At 49.5% G+C, this 13,232-nt stretch overlaps 1 protein-coding gene across 4 annotated transcripts in view; it reads left to right on the forward strand.

Moving 5' to 3' along the window:
• Positions 1 to 13,232, forward strand: part of ARHGEF18 (Rho/Rac guanine nucleotide exchange factor 18) — a 45,352-nt gene that overhangs the window by 1,102 nt on the left and 31,018 nt on the right. For 2 of the 4 annotated variants that reach the window (XM_075524507.1, XM_075524508.1), the window contains exon 1: positions 10,845 to 10,914. Coding sequence is in view for 1 of the 4 variants with exons in the window: in XM_075524509.1 (XP_075380624.1) it covers positions 1,021 to 1,219; positions 2,073 to 2,187; positions 3,140 to 3,197; positions 3,412 to 3,456; positions 3,744 to 3,824; positions 4,224 to 4,329; positions 4,890 to 5,064 (779 nt within the window). In the remaining 3 variants the exon portion in view is untranslated. Of the gene's footprint in view, positions 1 to 1,020; positions 1,220 to 2,072; positions 2,188 to 3,139; positions 3,198 to 3,411; positions 3,457 to 3,743; positions 3,825 to 4,223; positions 4,330 to 4,889; positions 5,065 to 10,844; positions 10,915 to 13,232 lie in introns of those variants that run through there. The other 2 variants (XM_075524509.1, XM_075524505.1) reach the window with 2 other exon arrangements.

The raw sequence follows: 13,232 nt of genomic DNA on the forward strand, positions 1-13,232 counted from the left end.
AATGTATTGATCTCCCGGATGACTGGGAGATAGGTGCAAGCCAGCAAGGACTATTTTTATCTCTCCTCCTTATAAGGTACCCTAAAATTATCTCAGCCTGAAATCTTGGCAGTTCTTTATCAAGCTCAGACTTTGGTTCTCAGGCCTATTGTTGTTCCGTGTGCCGTGGATCATTCACAGTTTATGCTGTGTAACAGGCACATGAGCAACGGCAGCACAGAGCGGCTGTCGGTGTCAGGGAGTTGTTCGGTCCCCTCGCTGGGTGATTAAGCAAGTGTGAGCACGGGGCCAGGGAAGGGGAATACGCCCCGCTGTCCCCTAAGCAAATGCTTCCTGAAGCCTGTCTCTGGCAGCAGGAATGAAGTGACAGTGATCTGCAGACAGAACTCATGCAGAGAGTAAGATTTTCCACTGAGCCCTATCCATCATTTTGCTCCTATGTTGTTGGCACTGCAACAGCACTTGGTGTTCAGGAAACCGTGGGGCACTGGGGTAGCTGGTCCACCCCTCATTTCCCAGAAAAGGATTTCTTTTTCCTTTCTTGAAGCTGGGCCCTGGTGGGAGCAGGATTTGGGACATGATGCCACAGTGATGATTTGCTAAACAACAACATCTGCCATTTCTAAATGCCCAGAGGGACCTTCCTGGGAACGCAGCTAACAGGGCAGCAGCTCTCACGCAGGCGAGGCAGGCTGCTGTCTGGGTGGCTGCTCAGTCTCAGGGGTTGCTAAGAGATCAGCGAGAGCCATCCGGCACTAAACATCCCGGGTGACCAAGGAGCTCGTGGACTGACTGATGGCAGCCAGAGAAGCTGTTTTTAACAGGCTCAGGACTTGGTGTCCAGGCTGACGCTTCCTGGCATTTCCTTTTCCATGTGCCTGCTGTGGTGACCCTCCTTGTTCCAGTTGCATGAGCTCTTTAGGACTGTCCACCTAAGGCTAGGACATTGCAGGGACTGTGCTGTGCCTGGTACAATGAGACGGGCCTGCTAAACTGGCTTGTTCCTCTTCCTTGAATTAGGTTCAGCCTGGATGCCACAGAGGTGGGCAGCGACCCAGAGCAGGAAGATGTGGAGAAGGGGAGCCAGTCCTGCCCGCAGCCTCGCATGTCCAAAGGGGAACTGGAAACCTGGAGCAGCGGTGGGGGTGGCATGGTGATCAAAGTGGAGATAGAGCCGTTGCGCCCAAACCTCATGGTCAGCCCTGGCTTGGAGGAGGGGGTGAGTGTGCGAGGGCTGTGCGCATATTGGCAGCAGGGGGTGCAGAAGGCAACACACGCAGGTGTCAGCCGCAGGCTGGACTCCTTCAATGCCAGCCTTGAACCAGGTACACCAAGAGGTCTGCAGGAATCTCGGCAAGGATGGGCTTTCTCTGCGCTGGGACGAACTGCCCCTTCTTGCAGGATAAAGGCCCTGGGAGCTGGCTGATGCACAGCCCTCTTTTCCCATAAATCTAGTTGGAATTTCCCTTGCTGCAACTTGTGCCTGTTGCCTCTTGTCCTGTCACTGTGCACCTCTGAGAAGAGTCTGACTCCATCTTCTCTATAATCCTCTGTCAGGTAGTTGAAGACAGCAGTGTGACCCCGCCTTTCACACTGCTTTCCTCTGGGGAAGTTCTTTGGATTCAATTAATATTAAAAGGACAATTGTATCACAGTGCTACATGTCCTATAAAAGTAAGAAGTGCCTAAGAAGGTTTCAGCCACAAGTGTCACAAGGAGGTGTGCAACCTCCCTGGAGCCCACACCTGAAGCCAACAAACAGCTGGGCCTTACGGTGTCCTGTCATCATAACCCTGACAAAAGAAGAGAGGGAAGGGATCCTGTTCCCAGTGATCTCTTGGGTGTTGATCTAATCCTGTGCTCTATATACCACAGGTATCAAACCACGCAGCAAGGGAATCTGCCCTGGGGCTCCCAGGGTGGGCACGCAGGGTAGGAGGCTGGGGAAGGCAGGGATGATCACTGGCACTTAAGATTCCCTGCCTTGCACCTTGCCAGCCATGCTGTGCCCGGATGGAGGCTTCCTTGGTGCACAAAGGACCAAAGATGTCCATGATTTCTTACTTCTCCAGGAATGTGGCAGCAACGGGAAGAGACTGAGGTCGAAGTCTGTCCCATCAGCCTGTGAGACGGTTGCCTCCTCTCAGATACCTTGCAGTTTTGACACTTCTCTTCCAGCCATGGAGGGTTGGTATAGACTTATAATATCGCATTAAATGAGTTCAAGGTGTTTGTGATTAAGATTAAAAACAGGAGATGTAGCCTCTGCAAGCCTAGACATCCTCTGCCCTTCCCTTCTACATGGTCCCAGGAGCTCCTGAAATAAAAAGTCAAGCTGACTTTGAGTCTGATCCTGGCTAACAGTGTAGTCTAAGCGCAGACATGCCCGTCCCCAGTGACACATTGCCATACAACCTCTCTGTGGCTGGTGCATTGGTCACTCCCTACTCACACAAGGCAAAGGTGGTATCCTAGGAACAAAAGGCACTGCTTCATCTGCCTGGGTTTAAATGTGCCCTTTCTCCTGTACCCCAAAGAATGGGGCAAACATGATCTGTGTGCAGGCCCCTTCTGGCAGCTGTGCCCTTCGCTAACCCACCGTGCACAGCTGGCAGTGGAGCAGGCTTTGGGACAAGGCTGCCAAGTTCTGGTTTCTGCACTGAAAGCCAAAGAGCCTTAGAAAAACAGAGGCACCCTAGCTCCTGTAAACTTAATTTTGGACTTCTCTGTGCTGCTGGAACCCATTAACCTCTCCCACCTGTCAGGACAGCCCCAGAGCAAAATGTAGAGACTTGTTAAGAGCACAGCCTGGGAAGTGGAGGGGAAGCTGGCTGTCATGGAGAGGGTCTCTGGGGTGGTATCAGCTCCTACCCTCTAGCTGCAAGCAGGGTCCTCAGAAGTTAACGTAATACAGGCTGAAGAAGGGAGGGGACACACAGAAAAGTGATGTAGCCTTCCCCTCCCTCACAGAAATGCAATGCAGCCTTTTCCTCCCTCACTGTTTCCAGCACTTCTCCTTCCCCATTAAAGATAGAGTGGGAGCCCAGCAAGATTAACAGGGTCCAATCACATAGCCTGCAACATGGTGCTCTGCAAAGGCAGAGCTGAGGATCCCTGCTGAGAGTGTTTTGTGTTCCAGGTGTTGAACCCCCTGCTCTGGAGATGCTGGAGAAGGACCACGTGTCCCCAGACCACGTGTAGGTATTGTCAGTCCTGGCTGTTTTGAGACGGCTGAGATTCTTGAGTATATCTGAGCTACTGGAGATGCAATAGCAAAGGAGATCCCACTCCAGGCTGGGGCACAGCTGAGTAGTTGGTCGTAAACCAGCGCCTGATGCTTTGTGGGGTGCAGAATGTCCTTGCAAGGACATTTTCTAATCTCTTGCTTTTCTTTTCCCACATCCCTGGTAGGCTAATTGTCCAGCAGGTACTTCAGGAGCTGAAACAATACCATGGGTAAGTGTGTCTGGGAGAGGGATGTGGGTGGGGAGGTCATGGGTCTGCCTAGGACCCACCTGGCAAATGACACTTGGTCCCCTGAGGGGGAAATCCCCAGGGTACCAGAATGACTGTATTCTTCCAGTGAAACTAGGGTAGAATTGCAAGGAGAAGTAGCATTTCACGTGCCTCTTCTGTAACTCTAAACACGTTCCTGCCCCGTCTCCAAAGATGAGCCTTTCCACTGACTCAAAAGTTCTGCTCTTGTATTCTTTGCTGTGTGTCTGATGTCTTCTCCTGCACAGGGCGAAGCAGAGAACTTTTGTGCAAGAAGGCAGCGACTCTTCCCAGCAGAACCTCACCTGGTTTGAGTTCCTGTCTAATGAGTGAGTGAGACAGATGGTAACCCGCACAATTTGTGTTCCCGGAGCAGATTGATTTCAAGCCCCGCTCCACCTAACCTCTACTGCCCTGCTAATGCTGTGTGCAGGACACTGGTATCTGCAGTGGTTCAGCCAGGATCGGGGCCTCGTTGTGCACGGCACTGAACAAAAACACAGCGACAGCCAGAACTTGCACAAATAATTGGAAAGTTCAGCTCCTTATTTGCAAGTGTCCCATTAATAAATGACATAACTGATGCCAAACCAGATCCTCCAGGAGATGGAAAGCTCAGAGATGGGGTCCTAAAGTAATGCTTCAGATGAACTTCATCAGTGATCTCCCTGAACTGTGCTTGGCCAGTTAACCTCCCCTTAGTTAAGATGTTTTTGGTCTTGTTTCAGAAATGAGGACAGTGGAAAGAGTGATAAAGCAGAGAAAGGCACGAAGGTGATGAGACGTCTGAGTTCCCTGCGGAGCCGAGTCACTGGGTCCTGGCAGAAGGATAAGGTGAGGGAAAGACGCTGAATTTGTGGAAAGAATTGCTGAATTCTTCAAGTAGAAAAGGGGATATGACCCCATGGACCAGTTAGTTGGATTGCTTTTGGATGGCTGAGGCCTCTATATTGGTCAGCAGATGCACTGTGACCCCTAATATAATGCACTGGACAGAGTGATCCCTGACTTTCAGCCCACCTTGTTCCAGGACATGTTCTGGCTGCTCTCATGCTGTCTTAGCACGAGTTGGGCAGACCAGGAGAGAGTGCTTTGGCTGGGTGACTGCCTGGATCACCCACTGGGGCATGGAGGAGAGCCTGCAGAGGCACAGACACGTGCTGCAGTGCTGCGTTCTGCCCTTCATCACACATGACCCTAGCCTAGAGGGACTGGCCCGAGCCTTAGGAAGGCATTTGGGAAAAGCACTACCATCCCAAAAGTTCGGGCACAAAGGTGCCCGCTGTACGTGCTGCGCACCAGCTTTCTGCATGCTCGTTTTTACCAGTGGGGAAAGGAACATGTGGGCAGTGCAAGGCCTGTAACGGAGCTGTTTTTTTTTTCTCTCCTTCCAGGGTAAGAACAAAGAGCAGCCAAAAGAGAAAGAGAAGGAGAAAGAGACAAAGGAGCCAAAGGAGAGGTGGAAAGAGATCAATGGGCACCAGCTTGTGCCAGGGGTTTTCTCCAGTTGCACCAGCTGCTCACTGTGTGCCAAACCTCTTGTGAATAAAAGTGGTCTGCAGTGCCTGAGTGAGTATGGCTGTCAGTGTCTGGCTCTGACCCAGCCTGGCTGTAACCCTCTCCCCCAGCCTCCCCTCTGGCCCAGGCCGGCCATTCCTCTGCTTAAATCAGCCTCATGGATTGCTTCACTTTTCTGCCTGGCTTGACTGTACCCCACCACCCTGCTTGGCCTGCCTTGGTTGTTTCTCCAGATAGTCTAAATGATCTCTAAATCCTGCCTGGCAATAGTTTATCCTCGTTTTCTTTGGCCGCTTGACCATTTCTTGCCCCTTTCCCCCAAGGAAGGTTCTTGGTCAACTTTTCCTTTAATATTTTTTTTGCAAAATTCTGCTTCGCCCAAGCAAATATCTGTGCTGTTTGAGTGAAGCTGCTTCTTTTAGGCTGTTTTTCACAGATGCAGTGATGTCTCAGCTCAGTATCTGCCCTGTGAATGGGCACAGGGATTTCTAGAGCATCCAAAACTTTATTAACTAACACAACAGTCAAATGGTGCCTCCCAGAACCTGCATGGGTGTGATTGTGGCTTTTCAGATGTAAGCAGTGCACAGGAATGGCAGCTGCTCCTTTGCTGGCATGCATGGGACTCTGTCCTCCCACCACATTCACTGTGGCATTGCTGCATGGCTTTGGCTGATGGATAAACCCTGTCCCTCCTCTTTGGGGCAGGTACTCAGGGCACTGAAGAACATTTTAATTCCCAAGAGATTGTCTGTGGGCAGAGAAAATCTTTTGGAAAAAAGATAATTGCTCTCTTTCTCTACCTTGTATCCTCAAGCAATGCTCGCTCTCCAGTAAGGGTCTCTCAGAGGTTCTTAAGGTCAGTAAAACCTTCCTGGGGCGTAAACAAACTGGCTGCCCTTGGACATGTGCTGTGAGAAGCGTATTTTCCCTTCAGGGCAGCTGGAGGGAAACTGAAAAGGACCACAGGCCCAGCAGTTAGTAAACATTTTGCAGGTATCACAGCAAAAAGTAGGAAGCAGGGAGCTGAATAAGAGCAAGTGCTTTGTGGATATAGAGAGAACCCAAATATTATGAGAGGAGGCAGAGTTATGCCTTGTTATTCCCGTCTGAGGAACCTCCTAGCAGAGGCTCTGTTTGCAGTCCTGCACGCTGCTTTACAAAAAATATCTGAACCTGAGAGCATGCAGACAGTCCTTGATCCCCAGTGCACCAAGAGCTTGGAGCCATGCTCTGTATGGTCTTGGGAACTCTGAGGTCATTGCTGGTGTGAGTGATTCTTCTCTGGACAACTGCTTTGGCGATCTGTGATCTGGAGTGCAAGGGGTTGGAGTTAGCTGTCGAAATGGGAGTGTGGCTCGGCATATCGTCGTCCATCATAAATGCGTGGGGATTGGACATAAGTTCTAGTAACTTTTACCTTGTTTCTCAGACCTTCCATGAGGAATCTGTGTTCTTGAGTCTTGCTAACATTCAGGAAAAAAACTCCAAGGCGGCTGAGGAACTGGTACATATTTGGGACTCTGTGACATCTCCTTTGGCTTTCTGGGCTGCTCAGGGATACGCCGCCCAGGCTAACGTGGGCGGCAGGGCAGCAGAGCTTGGTTTTGTGTGTTCCCTTTGTGGTGGCTTGAACTGAGGCTGAACAATTGGGCAGGGTTCTGAGATGTTAATTAAAATTAACGGCCTGTCTGTGGTCAGATCTGGATTGGGACTTGCTGTGTGACAGCTGTTAGCCTGAGAGTGCCTATATTTGGATTATGCTGGGCTGAAACCTTTGCAAGCTGCTTTCTGGGCAGCAGAGTTGATAGTTGATATCACTAGCTCCCGTTATTGCAGCTAGGAGCAGTGCGTGGCCTCCTGACAAGTCACTGATAGGGCTGTTGAAAAGCAAGCTTCGGGGCCACCGTGTAGCCAGAGTGGCATGCCTACTTTTCAGACGTGCGAGCTGCTCTGTCAGGGCTCAGTCTGAGCTGTAGTTGCTGCCAGGATCTGAGGATATTTGGCTGGTCCTCTTGTTTTCTCATAACGGACTCGCACTTCACCATCTATACGCTTTGGGCCAGGGCCAGCTCTCGGCCCATCTCATGGTCAGGTGCGGTTGTTTGTTATCTCCATGGTATTTTTAACTGCAGCACCACCGCGTGGTAGAAAACAAAACAAGCTCATCGAAAGAAAAGAAAAAATGGTGGTTAAAGAAAGGGATGAGCTGAAGCCAGGGGGAGGAAGGATGGGGAAATGATTAGGGAGTCTGAGGTCTTTTCACTGTCCTGTGGACACCCAAAGTCCAGTGGCTACCATGACTGTGATGAAATAAAGGAGTGAGAGCTCTTCTTATTAGAGAAAGTAACAGCAGGAGGAATTCTGCCTTTAATTCAGAACAAGGAATCATTGTTCTGCTAGAAACATGCACGTGAGCTGTGAAGAAGGTAGGCAGCCCAGGTGGCCCTGTACATTCCCTCTCCCACCTGATTCCTCCCATCTATCCTGACACCATGCAGTACAAAGTCTCCCAGGGAAGGAGGCTGTGGTGTGTGTCAAGAGTATAGATGCAGGAGAGTTTCTGCAGCTCCAGTTTCAGAGGCTCACAGATGTGATGTTAGGAGTCTGGCAGGGATGAAAAACAAAGAGGAATGTTTGCAGTCACTGGGATCTCGACAACAGTGGCCACCCAAACTTCACTGTTACATAAACTTTGAGCTGTGAGTCTCTAGGTTTATTGTTCACCTGGAAATGGAGAAAGCTCCTTTTGAGCCTTTGCTGTCAAGGGTGGAGAAGGTTCTGTGCCTAAATTAATCCTCTCTTATAAACATGCTTCCAGAGTTTATGCAACAGGAGTTAGATGAGTCCCAGGAAAGCCCTGACAGGAGGAGAGCTCTCCAAGCAGGCTGTGCCATGGAGGCAAGCCAAGGATATGCCATGGAATATGGATGGCAGGAGGATTGCTTCCCTCCTAGCGACTTGAGCTTGAGCACTGGGGTAGAGGTGGGTCTTCTACATTTTCTTTAGTTGAGAGTTACATCTCTATTACTTTATGGGAAAGATAGAGCCCTAGACCCCGCAGGGAGGGCAGATCTACCATCCTTTTCAAAAGGAAACCAAAAGCTACAACCAAAGTGTTCAGCAGGCTTCAGAGAAATTCCTCTTCTTTAAGAGAAGGTGCTCAGTTTAATGAATCTTCCTGAATTATACAGGCTGTGCTGGACACCAGACTGTCCACCTGTCCTAGCCTGACCCTTGCTGGCCGCTTCGGTATACAGGCTGATTTATAACAAATTGCTGTAACAACTAGTCTCCAGGACTTATTTAAGGTACGTTGTGAAAGAGGTTTGGAGAGCCATTTCCTTTCTCACAGTGGTTCTGCGGGTAAACGGAGGACATGGGTCTCTGCAGTTTGTCAGGCAAACATCCTCCACCCATGCTTTTTTATCTGTAAGGAAGAGAGGCCAGAATGGCTCTTGGTTTGGACTTGAAATTCAGCGTGTGAAATTCACCTCTCACTTGGCACTTGTGCCTGCATGCTTTTGCTTTTAGGATTCCCAGTGCAGCACCAATAGGCTAATACGGGAAGTTTAGGCTTTTAATAGTTTTGGCTTATAGTTTAGGTAATAGTTTTGGCTTATAATAAGGAGGAATTACTTGATTTTTCTATCCTGAAATTTCTGCTCACTGCCCACACAGAGTCCTGAGAAATCTGAAAAGCAGCAGGCAACCTGAAACTTTGCTTTTCTGGAGAGAGACACAGCTGCCAAAAAGCTTCTATTTTGGGGGAAAAAGGAGGTTTGGCTGCTGTAAAATGATGACAGTGATAAATGGACTGGGAGTCCCACTTGGAATAAATTATTACTGACAGGAGTCCAAATAAAACAGGCGAAACCAGAGCGACTGCAATAGGCTGTGGGTTAATGCGGTTATAAGCCAATGAAGTAGGATCTAAAGCAAATGTCAAAGTGGTCTGCAGCGCTGGTTTCAGAGGGAACGCTGACTGAGCTATGAGTCTGCTGACATACAGCTGGCTCTACCGAGCTCTAGAGGTTTTAGAAGAGGAAGCTGAAGAATATACTATTCTCAGTGCTTCTCCTTTTCTGCTTTTCACTTTCTTTTCATATCTGGGCAGTATTGTCTTCATCTGGAACACCTCCACGGTGCTGCTCCTTGCATTCTCTGATAAAACCTCAGGATCTTGTACACTTGGCCTGCCAAATGCATAAGGCTGCATGACAGTAATCTACCTGCAACTCATTCAATAAGAAATCTTTTGTTATTATAGAATAACACAGGATTAGGAAGTCAGTGCTATTCCCTTCTTTGCAATCCAAACCTTAGCTCTAAGCTACGGAGTCTTTCAGCTGGTTGCTGTGCCAGATTTTGCATGGATTTTGTGGAGATGCCCTGAGGCCAGCCGCACAAGCACAGCACGTTCTCTCCATGACAGCTGTAGTTGGGCAATCTGCAATGCTTTACTTTTATATTATAGCGAAGCACAAAGTTTGAAGCGTCTAAGGATTAATCTGTCACAAAGTGACAGCCAGCTGTTTACCCCCAAACTGCTTAATTTAATTATTATTTCTCTGTACTGCTGAGAGGCCCCAGTAAAGGACCAGGACCTTATTGTACTCAGTCCTGTACAGAACCAGCACAAAAGGGAACATTTCTGAAAACCTTGCAACTATAAGATGAAGAGGAAAAATAAAATCGATTAAACAGGTCGCAGTGTGGAAACGAGAGACAATATTGGTCTCATGGTAGTCTAGGATTGCCAGCCCAAACAGTGGCAGGTTCTTTCCAAACAGCGGCAGGTTCTTTCCAAACAGCACAGGAAAGCTGTAGGGCAGATTTTTGAGAGGGAAGTTTGTTTTGTAATCGTGTATGTTTCATTTTCAAGCTCGACAGGCAACTTGGATGTGTGCAATTTAAAATATGACAAACTTGTGATGGTGATGAGTATTGTAAATCCTCAGAATGAATCACAGATCAGGAGGTAAGGTTAGGTCATGAGCTCTTCTTTTCCTCTCTGCAGAGTACTTCAGCGGCCTGGCACTATACTAGGTCAAACCTTACTTGTTTCAAGGAAAAGGTGGTTTTTCCAGCAAGCAATTTAGTTGTACAAGTCAGTGCATGAATCTGCTGATAGTGGAGATAATTCCTCTTTGCTTTCGCTGTTTGCCTGCACAGGGGTCATTTGCGAAGGCCCAGTTCGGCATTTGCAGTCGCGGGGTGGATAAGTAAGCTAGCGCCAGGCACCCCAACCTCGCCTTGGCAGGAGCAGCCGTAAACACTTCACCACGTTTTGAATGGCAAATCCCACCAGGCTTTTAATAACGAATTACGTATTTAGAGTAAGTCCCAGGTGCTGCACAAACACATGAACTACCACGTTAAAGCTGTCACTCGGGATGCTGCATCCCATCTGTTAAAGGGCCTGTTTAGTCTTTGCTCCCGCCGCAGCCAGGCGCTGATGGAAGGCAGGTCCCCTGGAGATCCCCCGTGGTGCGGGATGTTTACATCTGCCGGCTGGGCCAGGGGAGAGACCGGAGCGGTTCTCGGGCTCGGGGCGGGCAGCCTGGGACCCTCGTCAGGGGGAGGCCTGGTGGCTCTCGACACCGACCGCCTCCCCCGTTCCGGGAGCGGGCTGAGGAGAAAGCGCGGGCTGGGGTGGTCGTGCCCCTCCTGAGGAGAAAGCGCGGGCTGCGAGTGGTCGTGCCCCTCCTGAGGAGAAAGCGCGGGCTGGGGTGGTCGTGCCCTCCCTGAGGAGAAAGAGACTCTCCCCTCGAGCAGGCCGCGGCGCGCAGGCGCACACCCTCGTCGCCCTTTTGTTTCCGGGACACGGGGGCGTTTCCTGTTGCTGTGGCGGCGGCTCCCGGGACCGAGAGTGCAACCGGCGGCTCCCCGGGGAGTCCGGTAAGAGACCGCAGTGTCAGCGCGCCCGCCGGCGCCCCGAGCCTCGGCCCCCGGCTCCCCGCGGCGCCACTCCCTCCCGGCCTTAGCGAGCCCTCCCGGCACCGGGAGCCCCCCTTCCCAGGGCAGTGGGAGGCCGCGGCCCGGTGACCGGTCTTCCCCCCCCCCACCCCGGTCCTTGTGGCGAAGCCCCCTCAGCTCCCGGGGCTTCGCAGTGCCTGCGGTGAGGGTTTTTTTCAGCGGGGGGAGCTTGCCCGCCGGCCGCTGCCGCCTAGCAACGTCCCGCAGCGGGCAGTTACACAACGCCGGCCTCCTCCGGCAGCGCGGAGGAGATCCAGAGCTCGGCCGGGGCAGGGGGTTTATCGTCCCTTTCGTGACAAATCCTGCAGGGTTTCCAGCTGTCCCAACGTCAGCAGCCCAAGGCTTAATCTGGTGGACAGGACGTAGCTTGTGAAGATCCAGCCTTTATCTTTTAGGGGGTAAAGGAGGAGGTAAAATGTTACTGTGCGCGTTAGGGAGGCGAGCTGATGTAGCCTGATGTGAAACTGGTTCACTTCATGCCACAGCTTGAGTCTGAGCATCCTTATGCTTGTGATAATGGAATCCTGCGTCTTGTCGTCTCTGTTGCTCGCACATGTAGTACTACTGCTGGGGCTGCAACAGGAGAAAAGTCCGGGATGTACATAAAAATGGATGTTAGGAAAATAAAATGGTAAAAATTTCTCGTTACCCACAATTGTGATGACTGACCCATTTTAAGTATTCCACAGCTCTGGCGTATTAGAGAGAGGAGCGGGAGATAATATCAGATTGTAGGCTTAGCTTGTATGTGCTGGAAAGCAAAGCCTGGTAGGAGCTAGGAGCGGTGATGGATTTTGGAGGAGGTGGGGGGAAACAGGGAGTGATTGAAACAGAAATAGCTTTCTGAATGTTTCTGGTACTGTATTTGGTTTTGCTGCTCAAATAAATAAGAAAAACTTCTGCATAGCGGTTGAAGATTTTGTGCTGTGGTTTTGTTACTGTAGTATCTGTGTGTATTCTATGTAAAACCAAGAGAAGCAATGACTGCTTCTCAGTTCCTTTTCCCTCTCCTCTGAAGAGAGAGTTTTGTAGGTGGCTTTTTTATTTGGCACTTTTTTTTTTTAATTTATAAAGTTATAAGGTAATAGTTTCTCTTTGGTATGGTAAAAAAAATAAACCCATGAAATATGGCTCTCAAACAGGAGCCATCAGACATTGTGTGTTGTAGTTCCACCTAATGTTTACCTATGAAATATTTTAAATACCTTTTATGATTGTCATAGCTGCTGCTTCAGTCCTGTAGCGTTCCCGTAGAATGGGGGAAGGGTTCAGCGTGAGGGAATTGAAATGGTACTTGTATTTCTTTTAGGATAATATGCTAATTTTACTTTGCATTGTTTAAAAAAAGAAACATCAGTTGTTCATTTGTTCTGGTTTGGGTTTCTGTGGTTAAAGAAAACCCCAAGCCCACCAGAACATGCAGTGTTGGGAATGACACACCCCCACCCCCCCATCCGTCTATCTGATATTTTGACAATAAAACCAGATACAGTGCGAAAGTAATTATAGGTTGTTTTTTGAGACAAAGAGGAATGCTTTAACAGGGAAGCTGAAACTTGATAATTTAGTGTTGTTGCTCTCTCGCGTGGACTGTCTCTATTTCAGAATGTGAAGTATCTCATCACCCTGCACCCTTCCAGTTTTTGGTTTCTGCCTCTATGCAATTAGGTGAGTTAGCAAAACAGGTAAACACCGGTCACCAAAGCCACTAGGACAAAGTTAAATCTGTTCTGAGTTCTTGAAGATACCTGACCTGGATTTACCGAATACAGAAACTCCTTCGTGTCCTGGTGAAACTCCTCCTCTTTCCTGAGGAGACTTATTACAGTCACTCTCTTCCGGACTGCTGTAGTTGTTTGAAATGTTTCTCAGTCGTTGTGTTGTGTATCTTTATGTATAAATTCAGATTTTATATTCTTGTCATGGTTTAACCCCAGTCGGCAACTAAGCAGCACGCAGCCGCTTGATCACCTTCCCTCCCCGTTGGGATGGGGGAGAGAATCGGGCAAAAAGAAAGTAAAACCTGTGGGTTGAGATAAAGATGGTTTAATAGGACAGCAGAGGAAGAGAAAATAATAATAATGATAAAAGAATGTACAAAACAAGTGATGCACAATGCAATTGCTCACCACCCACTGACTGATGCCCAGCCCAGCCCATCCCCGAGCAGCGCTTGCTGCTCCGTGGCCAGCTCCCCCCAGTTTCTATACTGAGCATGACGCCATATGGTATGGAATAGC

The sequence above is a fragment of the Mycteria americana genome, chromosome 24 (assembly GCF_035582795.1).
Source record: "Mycteria americana isolate JAX WOST 10 ecotype Jacksonville Zoo and Gardens chromosome 24, USCA_MyAme_1.0, whole genome shotgun sequence".
NCBI lineage: Eukaryota > Metazoa > Chordata > Aves > Ciconiiformes > Ciconiidae > Mycteria > Mycteria americana.